The sequence below is a fragment of the Pelobates fuscus genome, chromosome 13 (genome assembly GCF_036172605.1).
Source record: "Pelobates fuscus isolate aPelFus1 chromosome 13, aPelFus1.pri, whole genome shotgun sequence".
Lineage (NCBI taxonomy): Eukaryota > Metazoa > Chordata > Amphibia > Anura > Pelobatidae > Pelobates > Pelobates fuscus.
The window spans coordinates 77,011,995-77,032,376 of record NC_086329.1 but is presented as its reverse complement, the minus strand read 5'-3'; the positions used below and the strand labels follow the sequence as shown (position 1 = coordinate 77,032,376).

General features: G+C 41.2%; 1 protein-coding gene across 3 annotated transcripts in view; it reads left to right on the top strand.

The window, feature by feature from the left end:
• Positions 1–2,040: 2,040 nt before the first annotated feature.
• ITPK1 (inositol-tetrakisphosphate 1-kinase) overlaps positions 2,041–20,382 on the top strand; it is a 167,217-nt gene continuing 148,875 nt past the window's right edge. Inside the window, exons 1-2 of one of the 3 annotated variants that reach the window (XM_063439055.1) lie at positions 2,041–2,164; positions 3,419–3,607. In XM_063439055.1, coding sequence (XP_063295125.1) covers positions 3,513–3,607 — 95 coding nt within the window. In that variant the 5' untranslated portion in view covers positions 2,041–2,164; positions 3,419–3,512. Of the gene's footprint in view, positions 2,401–3,418; positions 3,608–20,382 lie in introns of all 3 variants that reach the window. The other 2 variants (XM_063439053.1, XM_063439054.1) reach the window with 2 other exon arrangements.

Sequence of the window (20,382 nt, the reverse complement as noted above, 5' to 3'; positions counted from 1 at the left end):
TTATATACTTTCATTAATAAACCTAATGACAGTACAGTTACCTTCTACAAATTACATGATTCCATTAAGCTGTGCTTTAACGATATTGTGCCAGTGTAAATGTCTTGCTTGTTTTTGCAAGTTTTTTCAACTTTTAGTAACCCATTTCTAAAAAGTTAAAATGTTTAAGCCGCAAGGTGAGTTCCCATTGAATATAACACTGACAATATAATTAATGGTAACAAAAAAGAATTCTAAACAAAATGTACCCTCATTACAGTCCCTCCATACGGAAACACAGTGATGCTATTATAAATCACTTACTGTACGGGACACCTGAGCCAAGTGTTAAGAAACATTGTCTTGGAGCCTTGTCATGTTTTTACAAGTACGTGAGATAGTGAGGTTCCTAGCGCTTGTTAGATCCAGGTATGGCAACTGATATTTCACCGTCTCTTCTCTCTGGCCATAACTAGGTATAGGTCAGGAAAGGGAACAGAGAATGACATAAAAGCACTAACGCGTTTCACCCAAAGGAACTTTTTCAAAGTGTTTGAAACACTTATACACTACATTATATTCTGTTTTCTGTCTTCATATTTTTCATATTGACTCACCATCATACGAGTTTGAGGACACCCAGAAGGCTAGTGCTTTTCTGGGTGTCCTCAAACTCGCATGATGGTGAGTCAATATGAAAAATATGAAGACAGAAAACAGAATATAGTGTAGTGTATAAGTGTTTCAAACACTTTGAAAAAGTTCCTTTGGGTGAAACGCGTTGGTGCTTTTATGTCATTGGTTTTATTATTTTTGTTTTATATAAAGCTATTTTTTTACCTTACGTGGACCTTCCTGATTTTATCCCTGAAGAATGTATCTAGAGGAGCCACACTTTTTACCTCCTTGGTAGGGAGGACACCACCTGCGCTACACACAATTTAGGAAAAACCTTGTTTTTTGCTCTCCTTATGCGAGTATACGTATTTTATTTTGCTTTTACAACAACAAAAGAGAGAGCACTATTTTTCGGATTTTATTCTCATTTTATGTAATTGGTGAATATCTGTGACACCACAATTTGGAGGGAAATACCTGTGAACGCTTGACACTTAAACTGGCCCTTGAATCTGACCTACCATCTATAAGGAACTAAGCTGAGCGACATATCCATAGGTGGGGATCAGAAAATTGTAATTGGCATTTCTCTTATTTTACCTCACCACCTATAGAGTATACCACACTATTTTCTGTTTTCGGTCTTCATATTCTCCATGTTGACGCACAACCAAATGAGTTTGAGGACACCCAAAAGGCGCTGTTTCCTTGTACCAGTTCCTGACCTAAACCTATGTTTTTACAAATGTTCCAGCCAAACAAATCTTTCTTTTCCAGGTATTTTATTCTACTCTGGATTTACCAATAAGGTTTCAGGAAGAGCTAATATGGTGGTGGGATTACATAGATATATTTTGTGTTCGGATTTTTTTTTACAAAGCAGAATTATAAAGAATTATCCCTAAAAATGTTTAGCTATCTGTGCTACTGGATGAGTGGACCAGGATAGTAGCAAGAGTTATGTCAGCAGATAAGCTTATTGTTTATTGTATTTGTTATTATTTATAAAGCACAAACACATTCAGTAGCGTTGTACTATTTTGCTCAGCATAAATATTAGTGTTTCTTTTTAATGTTCCATGAATTAATCTAGCGCAAACCCACAAATCATGTGGCACGACTCCTACAAATAACTATCTGGCTACTTCATTTAAATTGGCTAAATTCCATTAGCATTTGTAAATTCCTGTGTAAATAAAGTACAAGAAAATAAAACACAAATACTTTCCCCCCCTTTTCATTCCCTTTATTCCTTCAAGCAAGCTGCTCATGATAATTCAGCAGGTAGTCCTACTTTGTGCTAGTGGTCGCCAATTGCCCAGTTTCTAATGGCTGTGCCCCAATAATGCCAGCCACATGCAGAATACATGTGTTCCTATTTGTCTGACTCGCATGTGCCCTCTGGTGGCTTGGCACTGGAACCTCCTCTTTCCATTTCCTACCAATACAGAGCAGCAGGCTGTATGTTGCTGACTGTGCTCCCTCCAACTTGCTCATTTCTCTCCCCCCATCCACGAATGACGCTTGGGATCAGGATCAGCTCAGAAGACCTGGAGCTATAACGAGGGTGTGTCCTTATCTTTTAAAAATCCAGAACTCACTGTGTGTATCTCGCAGCCTGCAAGAGATTGAAAGCAACCAGGGAGGGACCCAGTTTAGCAAATGGAGATCTGAGAGAGGGGGAGGGAAAACAGTCACCGAGTGAGAGAAGGAGACAGTCAGAGACAGATCACCAAGAGGAGGGAGACTGAGAGCTGTCTCCTTGCCCAGAGCAGCCCTCCAGACTGTGCATCTGCTAATCAGGTCAGTAGTGAGGACAGGCCATGTGCATCTCACCTACATAATTATTTCCTTCCTGCAAAGGAGCTGCTTACACCTCCCCTCTCAAACCAGACCCCCCACCCTCCAATCCACCAGCCTTCCTGCTTGCCTTGCAGCCCCCTTGACACTGTCAGGGTTAATGTACAAGAATGCATTTTGTTTTATTATTTATTAATTGCACCCCCATCAAGCTGTGCCAGTGTTGAAATGTGTGTCTATCTGTGTATGCTGTAAATAGAGCTTGCTGCTGTAGGGAACTGGCAGAGAACAGTTTTGCCAGGGTATGTTCCCTTGACAGTGGTTACAATGCCCATTGCCCACTCATCTCACCTGCTAGAGTGCCAGATCCAAGTCCGTATGCTTTTCCAAGTTACATTTATTTATTTGGGCTGATTCTGTTAACATTGATGTTCTTTTTAAAATTATTAGACACAGAAGAGTTAATTTAAATGTAATTTAATTTTTTTAAATTTTTATTAATAAATTGATCCGTAAACACAGCACATTTGTCACAAGTCACCTGTGGCCGATATGTTGTTTTATTTATTTTTTTTAAATAGGAATAACCGGCATTTATGTAGTTCTGTCTCTGCCTAGTGACTCCGTGGCTGAGTGGCTTACTCTCCAGGTAACGCTACACAGTCATTTTGGCCTTTTTTATATGCATGTTGGGATTGGGTGGCAAAGGGGGTTACTCTGCAGTTCTCCCACAAAAATTTTATATTAAGAGAATATTCCATAAAGTACCGCAAAGGTCTTTTTTGTATCCAAGCTCATTTGCACTCGTACTCCTGAATCACTTAATTGCCAACTGCATAATTTATATGCTTAAGCCTTTTGCTCTTCCCATCCACTGCCATTGTATCTTGTCGTATTTCTGTTTGTTTGTGTTTTAAAGAAACGCTTTAATGAACAGGTAAGAGGTGTCTGTGACTTTTGCCTTTCAACAATTTTGCTTAGTTCTGTTGTTTTTAAGTTTTTTTTTTTTTTCTCTTACCAGCAGAAACACAGAGGATTTGTTTGTCTTGGGGAGTCGAACATCTGTCTAGCCTGCTCTTGACAACAGATTGCTGCTTCGAGAAAGACCTGAAAAAATGCAAACTTTTCTGAAGGGGAAGAGGGTAGGATATTGGCTGAGTGAAAAAAAGATAAAGAAGCTCAATTTCCAGGCCTTCGCTGACCTGTGCAGGTATGTTCGAGCATATAGAAAATCCGACACTAGAAAATCAGCTGAGCCATATTTTTCGTGGGATATTTTTGACCTTCTGTTCTGACATATATCAATCACATGGAGATTCTTGCCAAAGTCAATAGCATTATTCTAAAGTAAGCGTAGACATTCTCCTTCCATTGCAAGCAGGATGGACTATAGGTCTTAGAATTAGAACAGCTGTCTGAGCGTTGTGGGAAAACATTTACTGTTTTGATAGTGTGGACAAGTTGTGGTATTTGAGGATCATCTGCTGTGTGGGTTATTCATCTAGTTCGAATTTGGAGTGTTGGGAAAAATCTGTGAATATTGCTTACTGTCGCTGTATTTATTCTTCATGTATGAAATGTTCTAGGGATCTTACTGCCATCCCAACATGCACCATTGGTATCTGAATGTAACTAAGATAGTGACAGAGGTAGGTAGCTCAGTTGGACACAATCTAAAATAAGCATTCACAAAATGTATATGTAAACTTGATGCCCCTCTTTACTTAGTGACAAGTCCACATAGGTATAAACGAGGGGAGGCAGCCTTCAGCACTCAGATGTTTTGGACCTCATCTCCCCTGATACTTTACCAGTATTATGACTGTATTCGATTATGGGTGATGTAGTCCACAAGATATGGAGTGCCAAAGGTTGCCTACCCCTGAACTAGAAATAGACTAATTATCAGTTCTGCAGATTACGAGAGCCGATATTCAGCATAATTGTGATTATCCCTATCGGCCATGTAATTTACTGATGTTACCGATAAGTTGCTCACCTAAGTATCTGCATGCCGTCTTCTGCATCTGGAAGGTCCAGCTGCCAGCCCGTGAGGCGCCATGTCACAACGTCACGTCGCCCTCCCTGTGAGTCCCTGCACGCTGAGCTCAGCTGAAGGGAGACAGTGAATTATCTACTGTAATGAACTATAAGATCTCAGTGATCCCAGCGTGTAGTGGCTGCCTGACAGTGATATGAGTGTGATTGCTGATAGCATGTTCAGTTGATGCTTGGTTTGTGTGGAAATCGTGTTTCTCTTAAAGTTTTCACTTTAAATGCATTGGCACAGTTTATCAGAAATAGGCCACGAATGTAACCGATAATATGCATAGGCATGAAAAAAATTATATCGGTCGAGCCCTAGTATAAACAGTGTAACACGAATGTAACATTGCTTCATTATGCAGTAGATTGAATTTGAGGAAACACCAGGGCAGAGGGCAAATAAGGCTGTTACGCAATGTCCAGATATATTTCTCAAGCAGAATGTTCCTTTAGAACGACCCACTTGTTAAGTAAGTATGCAGTGGTAATTGTCTGATTGGACAGTTTTCATGCTGTTAGTTATGGTTCGTTGACGACATTTTGAACCTTTGTCCAGCTACTTGTAAATACAACTGGCTTGCTCTGTGTAACATTCTTCTGAGAAACTCTGAGAACACCTGAACCTGAACCTACCTTCTGACAAAATCCACAAATACTGTTAAGCAATTGTTAGAACGCTCGAGGGAGATAATCTATGACATCATGCATATTTAGCCAAGAATGATGCTGCTCCACATGTCACAGATTCTGGGTCATGAATCGGCCTCTGGCAGGCGATTCTCGGTAGCTCCTGAGCCCTGCTGTTTGGTCTGTTCCGAATTTGGTTGGATGAGAAGTAGCCTGGAGGGATGCATTTCATCAACAATTAGAGATCTAACATTGGTTGCTTCTGGTGTAAATGGTTTTGCTCATCTCTAATATGTATCTGGGTTGTGTTTTATTCATACCGAACGTGCAGATCATGTTACTCTGGTATTGATCTGTATCAGGTTTCCATTATTTTCTCCCTTTCCACCCAGGCACCAAAATAACAGGTTTTGAGATCTACTCATGTCCTGGAAGAGAAGGGAGGGGAATGTCCTGTTACATTAACCTTAATTCAGTTTATTATACTTTTAATATTTGTAATTATTTTTAATGTCTGGCAGCTAATTTTCTTCGTTTATATTTGAACAGACAAAATAAAATAAAAAGTGAAACTGCATAAAACTTATATGGCATAATTGATAAGAAGATGCAATCAATAAATGATCCTTACCCTTATTTTCCTCCCTATGGGAAAAGGCTTGAGTGGCGCTGTACCACTCGACACCTGTGAGTTTGTTTTGGAGGGGGTGTGGGATTACTGTGATTTATTATTTATTTAGAAAATATTGTACCAGGATGGATACATTGATATTTCTCTCATTTTCAAGTATGTCCTGGGTCCATAACACATTGCATTGGTACAATAGGATACAAATTACAAAAATACAATATACAAACTATATATGTATATACACACATATATAAATTTAATACATAACAGGTAATGCATATATTCAACCATGACAGGTACATTCTCTGCTGAGGTATATTGCCATAGATCTCTTAAAAGACTTTAGCTTGAATGAAGATTTGACTGTGTCCCTGAGGTTATTCCATAATTGCGGTACTCTGTAGGAAAAGGAGGGTCGAGACACTTTATTTTTGTATTGTGGTATGCTAAATATCGTGCTAGTACTGGATCGGAGGTTATAGGAGGTGGGAACAGCCGGGGAGAGCATTCTACTCAGGTAGGGTGGGAGCTTCACATAAATGCCCTTATGCTCAAGGCTGGAAAGATGAAGAGTGCGTCAGGATTCCAGCGACAGCCAGTTAAGCTCTTTTAACATGTCACAGTGATGGGTAAAGTAATTACATTATAGTACAAAGTGGCAGAACGAATTATATAACGTATTAAGTTTATTAAGGTGGGTTTGCGGTGCAGGTGCATACACTACATCCCCATAATCAATAATAGTGTTGCACAATGAATATTGTTTCTTTATACTAGATTCTCATAAAGAAGAAATTAATTCAATCATTTATAAACAGGAACACCTATATATTCATCAACAGACATTCTAAGCACCTTGAACTACTACTTATTGTACTGGTTATGGTGCTGACAGGCCATGAGCACACTGCTTACATTTTCTGTGAAACATATTTTCAAGCAGTTTTAAATTATCCAGTTGAAATCCATCTGCCTAATTTTGCTTCCTCATTATTTGTACTCTTATTTGGGCAGCATGAGACTGGGTTAAATGCTCAGCCCATACAATGTTCACTTGTGCCAAATCACTGCATTCCTTTCGGTGCAATATAAAACACTATTGACCAAAGCTGTAATAATATGTAAGCAGGACTCATTATTACATTCACCCAATAGACATGGAAATGTGTGCCGTGACCCAACTCCCTGTGAGGGCCCCCAGTGCTGTTTGAAGACAGCAGATTAATTCAAGTGGCTAAACTGTTGTTTTTTGCCACCATAAAGAGTGCCATTAAACAAGTGATCAGTTTAAAACTGTGTAGAGTACAAATCGTAGGCACTTTGAAGACAGGATGACAAATTTATAGGTGGAAGAGATCACACGCAAGTTCCCCTCTCTTCATTACTCATATAAATGCTGCGGGACACTTAAAGGGACACACTAAGCACCAAATCAACTTTAGATAAACAAAGCAGTTTTGGTGATCTCTCTGCTCCGTTCTCTGCCATTTAGGGGTTAAATTGGTTGTTTATGCAACCCTAGCTACACCTTCCCTTGCTGTCACTCACACAATCTCCATAAGAAAGAGATTTCATTTTTACAGCACAGTGTGTTTATTGTAAAATTTCATATCGCCTGGTCTGTTGGATGAACTTACAGCACACACAGGAGGGCTATGTAGTCTGTAGCAGGCAGTTTACAGAGTAGCCGAAAATTCTAAAATTACATTCTAAAGTAAACACAATATTTGTAATCTCTTTCAGGAAATGTATAGGGAGGTTGTGTGAGTCTCAGCCTGGTGAGCTGTGGTTAAGGCTTCATACACAAAAATGGTTATGGTACTTAGAATATGCCTACCAAGTGTTCCTATTTTGGGCTAAAATCCTTCTGTTCTCTGTGTTTTTTTTTTATTCTTTATTTTTGTAGTGCATAGGCTGATAACAAACAGTTGTTAGGTACCCCAAAGGCACTCCTCCAACGCAGAATTAACAGGTGTATATAGAGGTACATGTGGGTTCGAGCACAATTTTTATATTTAATGGTAGGTTGGTCATTAAATAGCCAAGGGCCCTATCGCTAGATCCGTCACATAACTGGAGTTAACATAGCTGAATTATCTACACATGTAAGGTCTAGGCCTTGCAGGGTTTAGCTAGATCTGTCTCATAACTGAAAATAACATTGTTGTGTTATCTCGACATGCTAGGTTTATGCTTTGTGAGGTATAGCTAGGTTTGTTACAGGACAGAAATTAATAACATTACTGTGTGAGGTTCATGCTTTGTAAGGTATAGCTAGGTTTGCACATAATAGAAATGAACATTGCTGTGTTATCTAGACACGCTAGGTTTATGATTTGTAATGTATAGCTAGGTGTGTCGCGTAACAGAACATAACATTGCTGTGTTATCTAGACATGCTAGGTTTATGCTTTGTAAGGTATAGTTAGGTTCGTCACAGAACAGTAAAGATCATTGCTGTGTAAGGTTTATGCTAACAGTAATACATGGCCATGGGCATTATAAGCATGCTTAGTGAAAACTGAACTCCAGGTTAATAGGAGCTTCACTGGTCAGTGACCTGATCACAGTCAGCCGATTCCATCGTTAGAAAAAACAGGCTGTGTATCGCTAGCATTTTGGGTTAAACAAACTAAATAGCCAGCTAGTAACATGTAAGTTGGTGTGAGAATTTATGTACACTTGGTGGGCAGGGTTGTAAGAGCATTGGTAGATTGCTTAATGTGTACTGAGGACATGCTTATGGGATCATCTTCTAGACAACCGGTGAGTACCTGGCGTGTAAGGTGTTGGTGCACTCGCTGGGGTATTACTACGCTGTTCCATGGGGAGGCAGGTTAGGTAATGTAATGTGTGTAGTGTACTTCCCCGCTGATGTCGGTAGTGTGCTTGTGAGGCTTGAAAGGTATCCGGTTGCGGGGGTGGGGTGGGGGAGGGGGAGGGGGAGTGAGAGAGTGTGCCTCTGTCTTATGTCTGGCCTAAGTATATGTGTTTTGTGTGCGATTCACTGGCCTCACTCCACACGCTCCCCCAGTGAGGAACTCAGTGATGAGCATTGATCAGCAAAACAGGTAAAACCAGTCGAACGGTTAAAGTAACTGATAAAACATATAAAGGTTTCTCTGTGATAGTTGGGTCTAACAGTCCTGGCCAGAGTCTTAACGTAAGTTCCGTGTCCCTTGGTTCTTCACGTTGGGTCATCAGTAGGGGGTCCTTGTCTGGGCTGTCGCGGGATAAAGGTGTTCACTTTGTCTGGATTCCATCTATGCCGTGTCGTGGTGGTCCCGGTGGGTGTCGTGGCGTGCATGGCATCCTGAGGCAGTCCCAATGTGGTCAGCAGGTCTTGCGCTCCCTGGAGGTCGTAAACCTCATGTGTGTTCTCGCCTTGGTGTATCAATAGGGAGCGGTTGAGGCGCCACTGGTATGCTGTGCCCTTTTGTTGGAGTAGCAAAGTGAACGGTCTGAGCGACCTCATCCACGCCAGTGTGCTGCCGGTCAAGTCTGTGAAAAAGGTGAGTGACATAGACTCAAAGGAATACTGGGCGTGATTTTTTGCCGCCGCCATCAGTGCCGCTCTATCATCCCTGCGTTGAAAGCGGATTATAGTGTCTCTTGAGGCCGCTGTTGGGGCCTTGGCAGGTTTAGGGATCCTGTGGATGCCGTCTAAGCTGATGGCTTTTGCTTGCCGTGTTGGTATTAGTGCCGCTATGAGTCTACGTGCAAAGTGCGGCAATTCCTCCTCTGGCATGTTGTCTGGTATGCCCCGTATCTTTATGTTAGCCGCCCTGCGGGCGTCCTCCAGTGCGGCAAACCGCAGTTCGAAAGCCTCCGTTTTAGTTTGCAGGCCCCGTATCTCTTGTTGCATAGAGGTAATTTGGGTCGCTGTGGTAGTGGAGGCTTCTTCCAGGGTAGTCAGTCTCCCAGTTATTCCCTGGAGGTCTGTGCGGAGGCCCGCCATTTCCACCTGGAGTGTAGTCTGCAGACCCGCCAATAGTGCTTTAAGCACCGCCGTAGTGACAGGTGCATTATCGGGATCCGGGGGTTTGGGTGTAGTCGCTGGTAAGTTAGGAGGGATGAGTGTGTCCTCCCCCTGGGAGAAATCGTCCGACAGGTCTGAGTAAGTTTCTGGGTATTCGGCCATCTTGGGCCCGGCAGCTCCATGAGCCTGTCTCCACATGGCTCCGATGTCGAGGCCCTGTCTTGGCTGGTCGGATTTTTGTTTTTTACTCTTCCGTCCCATATCGGTTCCCCCTCTATGGCCTGGGGTTTTTAGCTGTTTTGGTCGGTATTTTCCAGAGAAATAGGCTTATTTTGTAGTTGAGTCACAGGAGCTTCTGTGCCATGCGACTTGTCTGCTCTGCTGCTTGGCTCCGCCCCCTGTTTTCTTTCACAGTCATCCTCTTTAAAGGATCACTATATGGTCAGGAACACAAACATGTATTCTCGACCCTATAGTGTTAAAACCACCACCTACCCTCCCTGGGCCCCTCATGTCTCCCTTAAATGTAGCAACATCTTACTGTATTCAAGCCAGAAGCTGTAACTCTGCATGCTGTTTGCCTCAAAAAACAAAACAAAAACTAGCAGTCTGATGACATCATCAGAAGTGGTAGCCTGATCCAATCACAATGCTTCCCCATAGGATTGGCTGAGACTGACAAACACAGCCCTGGACAATCAGCATCTCCTCGTAGAGATGAATTGAATCAATTAATCTCTTCGAGGAAAGTTCAGTGTCTGCATGCAGAGGGTGGAGACACTGAATGTTTGGATGCATTTTAGGCAGCCATGACTCAGGAAGGATTTCTAACAGCCATCTGAGGAGTGGCCAGTGAAGTTATCACTAGGCTGTAATGTAAACACTGCATTTTCTCTGACAAGACAGTGTTCACAGCAAAAAGCCTGAAGGTAAAGATTCTACTCACCAGAACACATTCAATAAGCTGTAGTTGTTCTGGTGACTATAGTGTCCCTTTAATTGGAGCTCCTAGTTGTTGGTGTGTCTGAGTGCATAATAAAACTCCATTGTAATTTGTATTTAGACTGCAATAAACATGTTTAGAAATTAGTCTGAGTAGATAGGATACATTGTCCTAAATAACATAATAGTGGCAAAAATGTTATTAAGTCTCCCGCTTTTTTTCAAATTGGCACTGTACCTGGACATACCCCCAGTCACACCCCTCTTGGTCCAGTCGACATGTTGGGAAGTATGCTAGACTCCCCCTTGGCTAGTAATAGAAAAGGTAACAATATATTGGTATCATAACCTCTCTGCATCGGAGGACATATATGTTCTGGTTGCCCTGTCCATCCCCAGAGGGCACATGAACTAGGGTTTACGTTGGTGAGTGACTTATAGGCAAAGCAAAAATACTTGGATGGTAATCCCAAGAGTCGGGCAGCCAGCTCCTAAAATTTAATTTCTTGGAATTGCTCTTCAGCGTTATATACTGGGGTGTATCCACTACTGGTTGTGATGTCTTGATAAAATGATATGCGCAATAAGGGGGCTAAATTGTAAAGCTGATCAATTCTACAACTTGAGTATTGTTCCACGTCTGTGCTATTCAGTTGTCAAATCACCACGATTTACAGTTAGTGAATAAACACATGCAGGCTTATAGTTACAACTGAGAATTGTCTGCAATTCAAAGCGAATTTAAAATGCGCAACCAAAGTAATCGTAGTGGACAAATTAGCCGAGATTCACTTTGGGTTCCCAACAATTCTCTTTTATTGAATAACCCTAATTAAAATAAAAGCTATGCCCACTAGGAGGCTTATGCCGTCATTGAGCTTAGCATAAAGCTAAAGGTGCTTTATCGGGATTCCTGTGTCTCGAGTAGTTGGACGGCAATTAAATTTGTATTAAGTACTTTATGATGCCACCATGTATCCCATATTAGATACAGAGCATTGCAATCTAATAAAACCCTCTGTAGAAGACCTTTTCTGTCACTGCTTTGCATGCATTGCCATGAAGGGGATGTTGTATTTTTGCCTTAGTAGGGTTAATTACGATTGCTCTGAGGTTGTATTTTGCGGCTCTTAGTGGTAGCGTATTAAAGCCCCATTGGAACAAGCTTCTTGGGATTGTCTCTTTAAACTAAGACTGCTTAGACGTAGGCATAAACAAGGTGATCGGTTAATCCTGCATCCAATGTATATTCAGTCATACGTAATGAACCGTTTACTGAGCCCCTGTGCGTCTAATGCGGGATAACATTACTATATCTTCTGCCAGATCTTTATTACATAATCTTCTGCAACTGTCTGGAGTCGCTTAACTCTATATCCGTTATGGAACATGTACCTTTGTATGTATTTGATATGTTTATTATAAAAAATAAAAATAAAAAAAATTCTGTCAATAGTGAAAAAATAGCCTACTTGGCAATCAAAATGGCTAAATTTAAGAATGTTTTTTTCTGATTTAAAAAATCCATCCTGGTGGGGGAAGAGGTCTGTCAGCTGCAGTAGAACGTTCTAAGAAGTTCTCTGATGGGACGTTCAAAAGAACGTAACTTTATTATAATTTTTTTATTTTTTTTATTACATTTGCCCCCAAATATTTTGTTTTAAAACATCATGGCACAACAATAGCAGGAGGTGGGATAAACCACCAACTTTAATATATTTTCAATATTTTTCCATCTGTGTTTCCTGTAAGTGAAATTCTGAAGCCGGATGCAGCCAAACATGGACATTGCTGCTGGAGGCAACTTAGGGCTTAACCCGTTCGAGCCATTTAGGTAAGATTGCCTCCGGGGGCCTTGTGGCACCATAACAGCTTAATTTAGATTAAGTTGTTTTGGTGTCTGGATTGTCCCTTTAATGTTATAAATGTAATTTATTAGTATCTTACAACAATAAATAAAGTGAATTTGAGTGTACTGTTGGAGTTTTGGATGCAGTTCTGTGGCCTAAATGTAATTCCTCTTAGCAGGCCATGGGGCAAAACTAACGCTATGACAGGGCCGCTGATCTAAGAGCCCTTCTGAGTCCAACAACCACCCGATGGGCCTTTACCACTGCCCTCATAGCCGCACTGCCTCCACCAAATTGCGCACAAGTGCTGTATGCAGCCCGCAGGCCTTTTATTTGACAACCCTGATTTAATGCATTAGAAAAAAATGTTGGGTCAAATTGATGGATGCACAGAAAAATGCTGTAATGACAAGAGCATTTGTTACCAATGTCACTAACTAAACAACACATTTTGGTAACTTGAGAACGAATTTGAAGAAACTCTCCTATTCTGCTGAGCAGAAGATTTTTTTTGTCGATTCCCATTCTGGCCTTTAGTGAATAGAACTCATGAGTTTACCTTTCATAATTAGCTGCAAACCTCAGCAAAACAAGTCTGGTAAGGAACTGTAAGGCAGGACAGATGAGATAAGAATTCAAACCGAATCACAAGAAGAACTGAGTTCCAGAAATATACTGCACACATGAGCCTTTATGAAATTAGAATTAACCTGATGCTATTAAAGGATGTGTGTTTAATGTTAGCGTGTCCATTTGTTTTTCTAGGCTCCTTGTAAATATGACAAATGTTAGATCAAAAGAGCAGCTTCACTTTCATAGTAATTAGTTTTTGTATTTTTTTTAATTTTTTTTCAATGGACTAATTTGGCAGAGCGATTAACCATCTCCTTGTCATGTGCATGTATTGAGAAGTGTTAGAAGCATCTAAGTATGTTTTGGGGTATAGATGGGGTTGACAGGTCCAATGTATATTTGTAGCTACATATCAATCATGTGTTTGTTAATGGGCAGCACATGCAGAAACCTTCATTGGTTAATGACTTGTTTAGCTACATCCTGCCTAACATACACAGGGCAGCACCTTTTCTGTGCTGTCATCAGTGTGTAAATTGTATATGTCCTGGAAACCGAATAGATCTGGTATATATATATATATATATTAGGGATCGACCGATATTGATTTTTTTAGAGCCAATACTGATAATCTGTGAACCTTCAGGCGGGACTCGCGAGAGTTAGACAGGGGAGCTGAAGGGAGCTGCTGGAAAGGTAAGTAAGAGTGTGCTGGGCCCCCCAGGACCCTGATAGAGGCCCTGGTATGTATTATCGGCAATATTGGTATCTTTATTGGGCGATACCGATATTGCCGAAAATAGGCACCCAGACCACTTCAGCTCATTGAAGTGGTCTGGGTGCAGTGCCCCTGTCCGTTTAACCCTGAAATGGTAATTATTGCAGTTATTGATAAACTGCAATAATTATCTCGCAGGTTTAACTCCACCTCTAATGCATGTCTACTAGACAGCCATTAGAGGCGCTTCTTCGTCGGTGTGGGTGGAGCCTTACCCAGCGCATTCAGGTAAGTGGCTGAAGGGAGGGAAGCACTGCAGGATCCTGCAGTGCCAGGAAAACGGGTTTGTTTTCATGGCACTGGAGAGTCCCTTTAAATGAACACTACATTGGTATGAATAGAAACCTGAATTCCTAATGCTATTCTGTCCCTGTCCCTAACTTACTAGGCGCCCCAACCATCCTTCTGAGGAAAGGGTTGAAAACCTTTTTTTTTTTTTTTCCACTTAACTCTTTTCAGCGCTAAGGCACAGCATGAGAACGACCAATGACTTCTATAAAGTAAAACCAGGCTAGGGAGCAGGAAGTCTGGGCAGCCACTAGAAGTGGACTTAACCCTGCAATGTTCATGTTTTACAATGCAGGGTTAAACAGACAGGGGCACTGCACCCAGACCACTTCAGTGAGATGAAGTGGATTGGGTGCCTATAGTGTCCCTTTAAGTACAAAACTGGCAAACTTTGGGGGCGGAGCCTGACCGCGAGACGGGCTAGACGCCATTTCTGAGAGCTCCTTCCCGGCAAACGAAATCCGCTGTAAATCACCCACAAGCAGACCCCATCCAGACTCGAAAACAGCAGGTACAGATCGGGGACATCCCGCGGCACCGACAGATGCCTTTTCAATACACCCCGCGGCAGACCAAACAGAAAAAGAAGACTGGGGCCTACTACACGCGGACATTTGCAGACCTAGAGGCACTATTTGGCAGAGCGGGCGCACATCAAGCAGCCGAGACCCCTGCTTACCAGGCAACATATCACCACAGCCCTACGCCAGCGATGGGGCGACGCTCACAGAGACCTCAAACTTCCCTGGCAACGGACCAGCAGGACATAGGGACTCTCCTACAAAGGCAGGTACCACCCAAAATGGCGGCCGCTAACGGCCCTGATCCCCATGCAACCCCTGACACGCCAAGCCAGACACACATCCCAGCAATACAGGGGGACCCACACTCCATACCTGGGGACATCCCTGGAGGCACAGCCCCTGCCACTAAGCAGGATCTCCACAATATGCAAAATACCTTACTGGAAATACAGAGGCTCTTAACTGCAGACATGACCTCCCTAAAATCTAACATGCAGCAGCTCAGTGACAGAACAACTCACACTGAAGGGGACATTGGGAAACTTCACAACGAAATAGCTGAACTGAAAACCGCAATGGTCCACTTACAAACTACACAACAGGCTATGTCACTTCAAATGACGGCACAGGAAGATAGACATCGCCGTAATAACCTAAAAATCCGTGGGATACCCCCTGAGATCGATGCAGAGGAACTGCCTCACTACACGAGAAGACTGATTGCTTCATTGTTACCGCCAACGCTGGCCAAGAAATTCACTATCAACGGACTGTACAGACTGCCCACTATCACTAAGACGGCAGCCCCAATCACTGGTGACGTCATCCTCAGATGCAATACACCACAAGATAAGGGCCAGATCATGGCAGCAGTGAGGGGTAAAACCCCATTACCATTTGAAGGATCGCACCTAACCCTCTACCAGGACCTCACTAAAACTACACTTCAATGGCGTAAATCACTGCAGTCACTCACCAGCCGCCTGCGCTCCGCGGGGGTAACATACAGATGGGGCACGCCAAGATCCCTACTAATAACACACAACGGAACGACCCACAAGCTCACGAATGACTCGGAGGCACCTGCAATACTCTACGCACTGGGCCTCACCGAAAGACCAGCCGCAACCTCTGCTTCCCAAGTCGAACATACCTGGGACCCCGAATCAACGATCCCATTCGTACCGAGAACCAAGCCTACTACCTGACTGATCAAGAAACTTTAAGGAACGAACTTTAACAGACCTTCAAGAATATTAGTTTATATTATGCGTTATACTAACCTCTGTTCAGACTTCTCTTAATTTAATGGTTACCCCACTTATACCAGTTCTACATACTAACAGGCCCAGAAAGGGGCAGTATCAGAAGCACCTCGCATACGCATACAATATACACGCTACCACTACCTGGTATACGTACTAAACTGACACGGGGAAAGGCAGCCTCAGACCCGTCTTGCATACCTACACACACTAGATACACCCATAAGAGGTGTACAACTCCCCCCCCGATGCCCCCTTGGTTAGGGGTACTTATCTGCTAGGGTACCGAAACAAGCCTCAGGTCATCACCACTAATACCTTGGTTACCCACACGCTTACCTCACCCACGCACTCATGACTTAACACAATGCTACAACGAAACCCACTAGTACTCTCATGTAAAAACAAAATGTGCGACTGTTTACTAAGATGTCTCGTTCACTAACTCATTACCAAACCTTGTTACCCTGCACGACAGTTACTGTGCCCGTCCTGGTTGTTGGGGCCGGACGTGGTTGTGTAAAAATGAAAACGCACCAAAAATAAAGAATTAAAAAAAAAAAAAAAAAAAAAAAAACTGGCAAACTTTAATAAGCAGTAATAGGCTGAAAGCTTTGGGCTAATCTGCTCCTAGTTCTAGAGGCCTATCGCAACCTGCATAGTGAATGGATAGGAAAATAACAAACATATTTTAGGGTTCATTGCAGATCATGGTTGCTCCCCCCTTTCTAAGTCACCCGTTTATGTGCCAGTTGAAATAAACAAATGTAGCCATTTGTCAGACTGTTTTTAGTTTTTTTTTTTTGTTTTTTTTTCTTTTACAAGTTGGTTGTCAGCGAATCATTCCTGTAATAAGGTCCTGAGCTATTAATTTCTGATAGTTTCAGAGTCTGATTTTCTCAATCGATAGTAATGTAGTCTGCAATTCATTCTAATTTGATGTAACACACATTTAGGAATTGGATTTACATATTTAAGGGGACGCATGCTCCAAAAATGTATGTTATGAAATTGTGTTTCTTATAATAAACCTACAATTTTTGATTCACATTGATGTGCTAGTGTGCAGCAGTACTAAAACTGTGTTTTTTAACAAAGGGGTTGGACTTGGTACCCGAAAGTGACCATCAGTTGACAATCTGTTTTGTTTGAGTCTCTACTGAACCAGACACATCATGTTCATCAGCCAAATGCCTTGTGTATATATGGTTTACTGTAGCAGCAGTGCCTAGCTTTGTATTGGACCCCGAGAAGAAAAAAGTGTTTTCCATATTGTGCGGTTTATATAATTCTATTGATACATGTGTCAATAATTTGATTGTATAATGGATGAATTGGTTGTCAAGCACTGTGATTTGGGGGTAGTAGGTAACTTTTTTAATGTAACATTTTTTTTTTTTTTATGTATGTTGTAGTTGTATTCTGTACGTCATGCTGTCATCCATGACTGATGGATGTTAAACATTGTTTTGTTTATAAATTATACTTTTACATAGTTTTTATTGTAGGTCTGTTTTTAGTCACATTATCACATTTTTCATTATAGCTTTTTCCTAGTTAGCATTTGGGACATTGCGTTCCTCACATTCAGCTGTGTAGATCATTTGTAATGTATCATCTTTTTGTTCATGTGTGATTAAGGTGACCTTGATTGTATGCATCATTCAGAGCTCATTGGAGATCACTGTTTCTCCCCCTTTCTAATGTGATTTCTCAACAGATTGGGTGTCCCATCTGAATTTAAACCTCCATATTGCTCCAATTTGTATTTATTTATATTAACTGCTTCTGCAGATATGGCTTTGGGTACATTTTGTTTGGGTCTTTGTGGGCACATGCGCATTCTGTATTAAAAAAAAAAAAGTGTAGATAGACGAGGGGGAGCTTAGAGCAGTGTGACTACTGTAAATCACACTTTAAATAAGTTGTACTTTGCAATCTAATACTGGAAATATTACTTGAGATAGCTGAACAGAATATTCACACATTTTAATTTAATTAGACATAAAAAGAAAAATAGAAAATACATTTTAGCATAACACCATTAAACATATTAACAAATAAAGTCTGGAGGCTGTTTCCAGTAAAGATATTGCAGCAATCCAGTGTCACATTGATGGTCAGGACCCCTCTGAGTTAAAGAACGAGGTGAGCTTGTTCTTCCAGTTTCCGACTGTCCACATATCACCCGAGCGATGTCCCAGTAGATATCCAACTGGTTTCACCACGTGGACCTCCTCAGGGAATGCAAAGCGTCCTGTAGTCATGTTCACCAAGCGGAGTCTTGTAACCTGATATTCTGTATATATATTTTTTAATTATTTGGGTTCGTAGAAGATAGCTCTTAGCGTTGCTGTGGGGATAATTCTGTAATGAGTATCTTTTACTCTAGAAATGAAATGACGTGTGTACATATTTTTTCCACCTGATTGCAGAGACAGAAGTGGTGTTTATCGGGGATAGTTGAATTTAAAGGAAAACTGGGATACAATGCTTATAGTTTACTTATACTACTTATGTGACAAAATAGAAATTATGTAAACAATATTTGCTGTAATGCAGATGGCCATCGGCGCCAAAAAAAATCCCTCTGAATTTACTCTTTGTAAGGCTGTAGCGATGCTTCTGCTTGTTTTGTATCTAAGATCTGAAGTCTCCTGTGCATGCTCATTTGCGTTTGCTTATTATCCTCCCCTCTCACTGCAAGAAAGAACATCATAAAACAAACAAAGTAAACAAACAAACAGAATGAACAGACATCACATGCTGTCTTCTAGCTTGTATGGAAAGAATTCAGTGGGAGAAGTCGGGTCCTCTCTATGTTAGATATCTTTAAAAAAACAAAACAAAAAAAAAACATTTTTTTATATACATGTGCTGTATATATATTTAGTCATATCAGGATTATGTTAAAGGAAAATGTTTAGACTCTATTTTCAGTTATGTATGTGAACCTTCTGCTTGAGCACCAGAGATAAGATGAACTTTAATCTATTCACACTAAATCTGTATCAGTGACATTGTTTGGGTTAGAAAGACAGACGTATGCTTTGTTTGTATGACTGATTTGTCCCTATTGCAGTATTTCTTGCTATATCTGCAGCTGTTAGTGAAACATTTCTAGTAACACCGTCTATGTCATTGCAGCTAGGTATATCTTCTACAATAGCCTTTGAGCAGACTTTTTGTCTACCATTTCTTCCATACCTGCAAGGGATTCTACTTTTACGCTGATCAGCCCCAACATTAAAACCACCTGCCTAATATCATGTAGGGCACCCTCATGCTGCCAGTACAGCTCTGATGCATCATGGCATGGATTCCACAAGACTACTGAACGTGTCCTGTGGTATCTGGCACCAAGACATTAGCAGCAGATCTATTAAGTCCTGCAACTTGCTAGGTTGGGCCTCCAAGGATTGAATTTATTGTTCCAGCACATCCCACTTATGTTAAATTGGATTGCGATCTGGGGAAGCTGGGGGGTCAAGGGGCGGGCCACCTGAATAGTGTTTTGAACAACTGGGAGACTGCATTTACCGTCTCTTTGCACCAAAACCACGACATTAAGCTGTCCATTTAAGCAAATTAATTTGTGTTGGAAATCTAGTCCGCTATGCCAGTACACTTACATTAGATTTAATTTGTACAATTGCACTTTTCAGCTGCTGTAAACTGCACACTCTCTCCTGTACAGCAATGTGCATCGTGGCCAATGCAAATCGTTTGTTATTAGATGATGCACCATTTGATTTATTTTTTTGTGAAATCCTAAACAAAGATTGCCTCCCTCTGGTACCACAAAACCAGGATGTAGAACCAAGGAAGGCTTACAGCAGTTCTAATATCAATTTGTTTTAGTTTTTTTTTTTTTTAAATGAACATTTCATAAGTCTTACCGTATCAAGTTTAACTTCCTTCTTTAAGTCTAAATTTGCATGAAATTCTGTATCTTTTACCTTGCGAGTCCTGGAAATAATCTCCCCATGTTACCACAAATACAATTCTTATCTGCCCAGCCCTCAACACACACCTTTCATCCATATAATTTCATTGTGTTGGATAACTGTAGTGGCAAGTTGTGAGAAATTCTATTGGTAATCAATAACGTGGACAATGCCTTATTCTTTTAGTTGTGGCCTCAATTGATCTGCAGGATCAGCTCCTTACACAGAACTGGTGGAAGAATTAGGTTCTCAATTTCAGGATCGATAAAACTTTTTAAAAGAACCTGATTCATACTCTATGAAACTGAATTACATGACACTATTGTGTGTTTGAACTTAGAATAATCATAGGTATTTTACGTGGTTAATTTCTGCATTTTTACATTTACGCAATGGAATGTGTAACGTGAGAATACAAACTTTTTTCAAAGGCAATATGTGGGCTTTACGCACTAAACTGCGACGTGTGGAGGATTGACAAAGTTTAAAATTTTACACCAAAATAGATTTTGAAGCTTTAACCAAATTAGCTGTG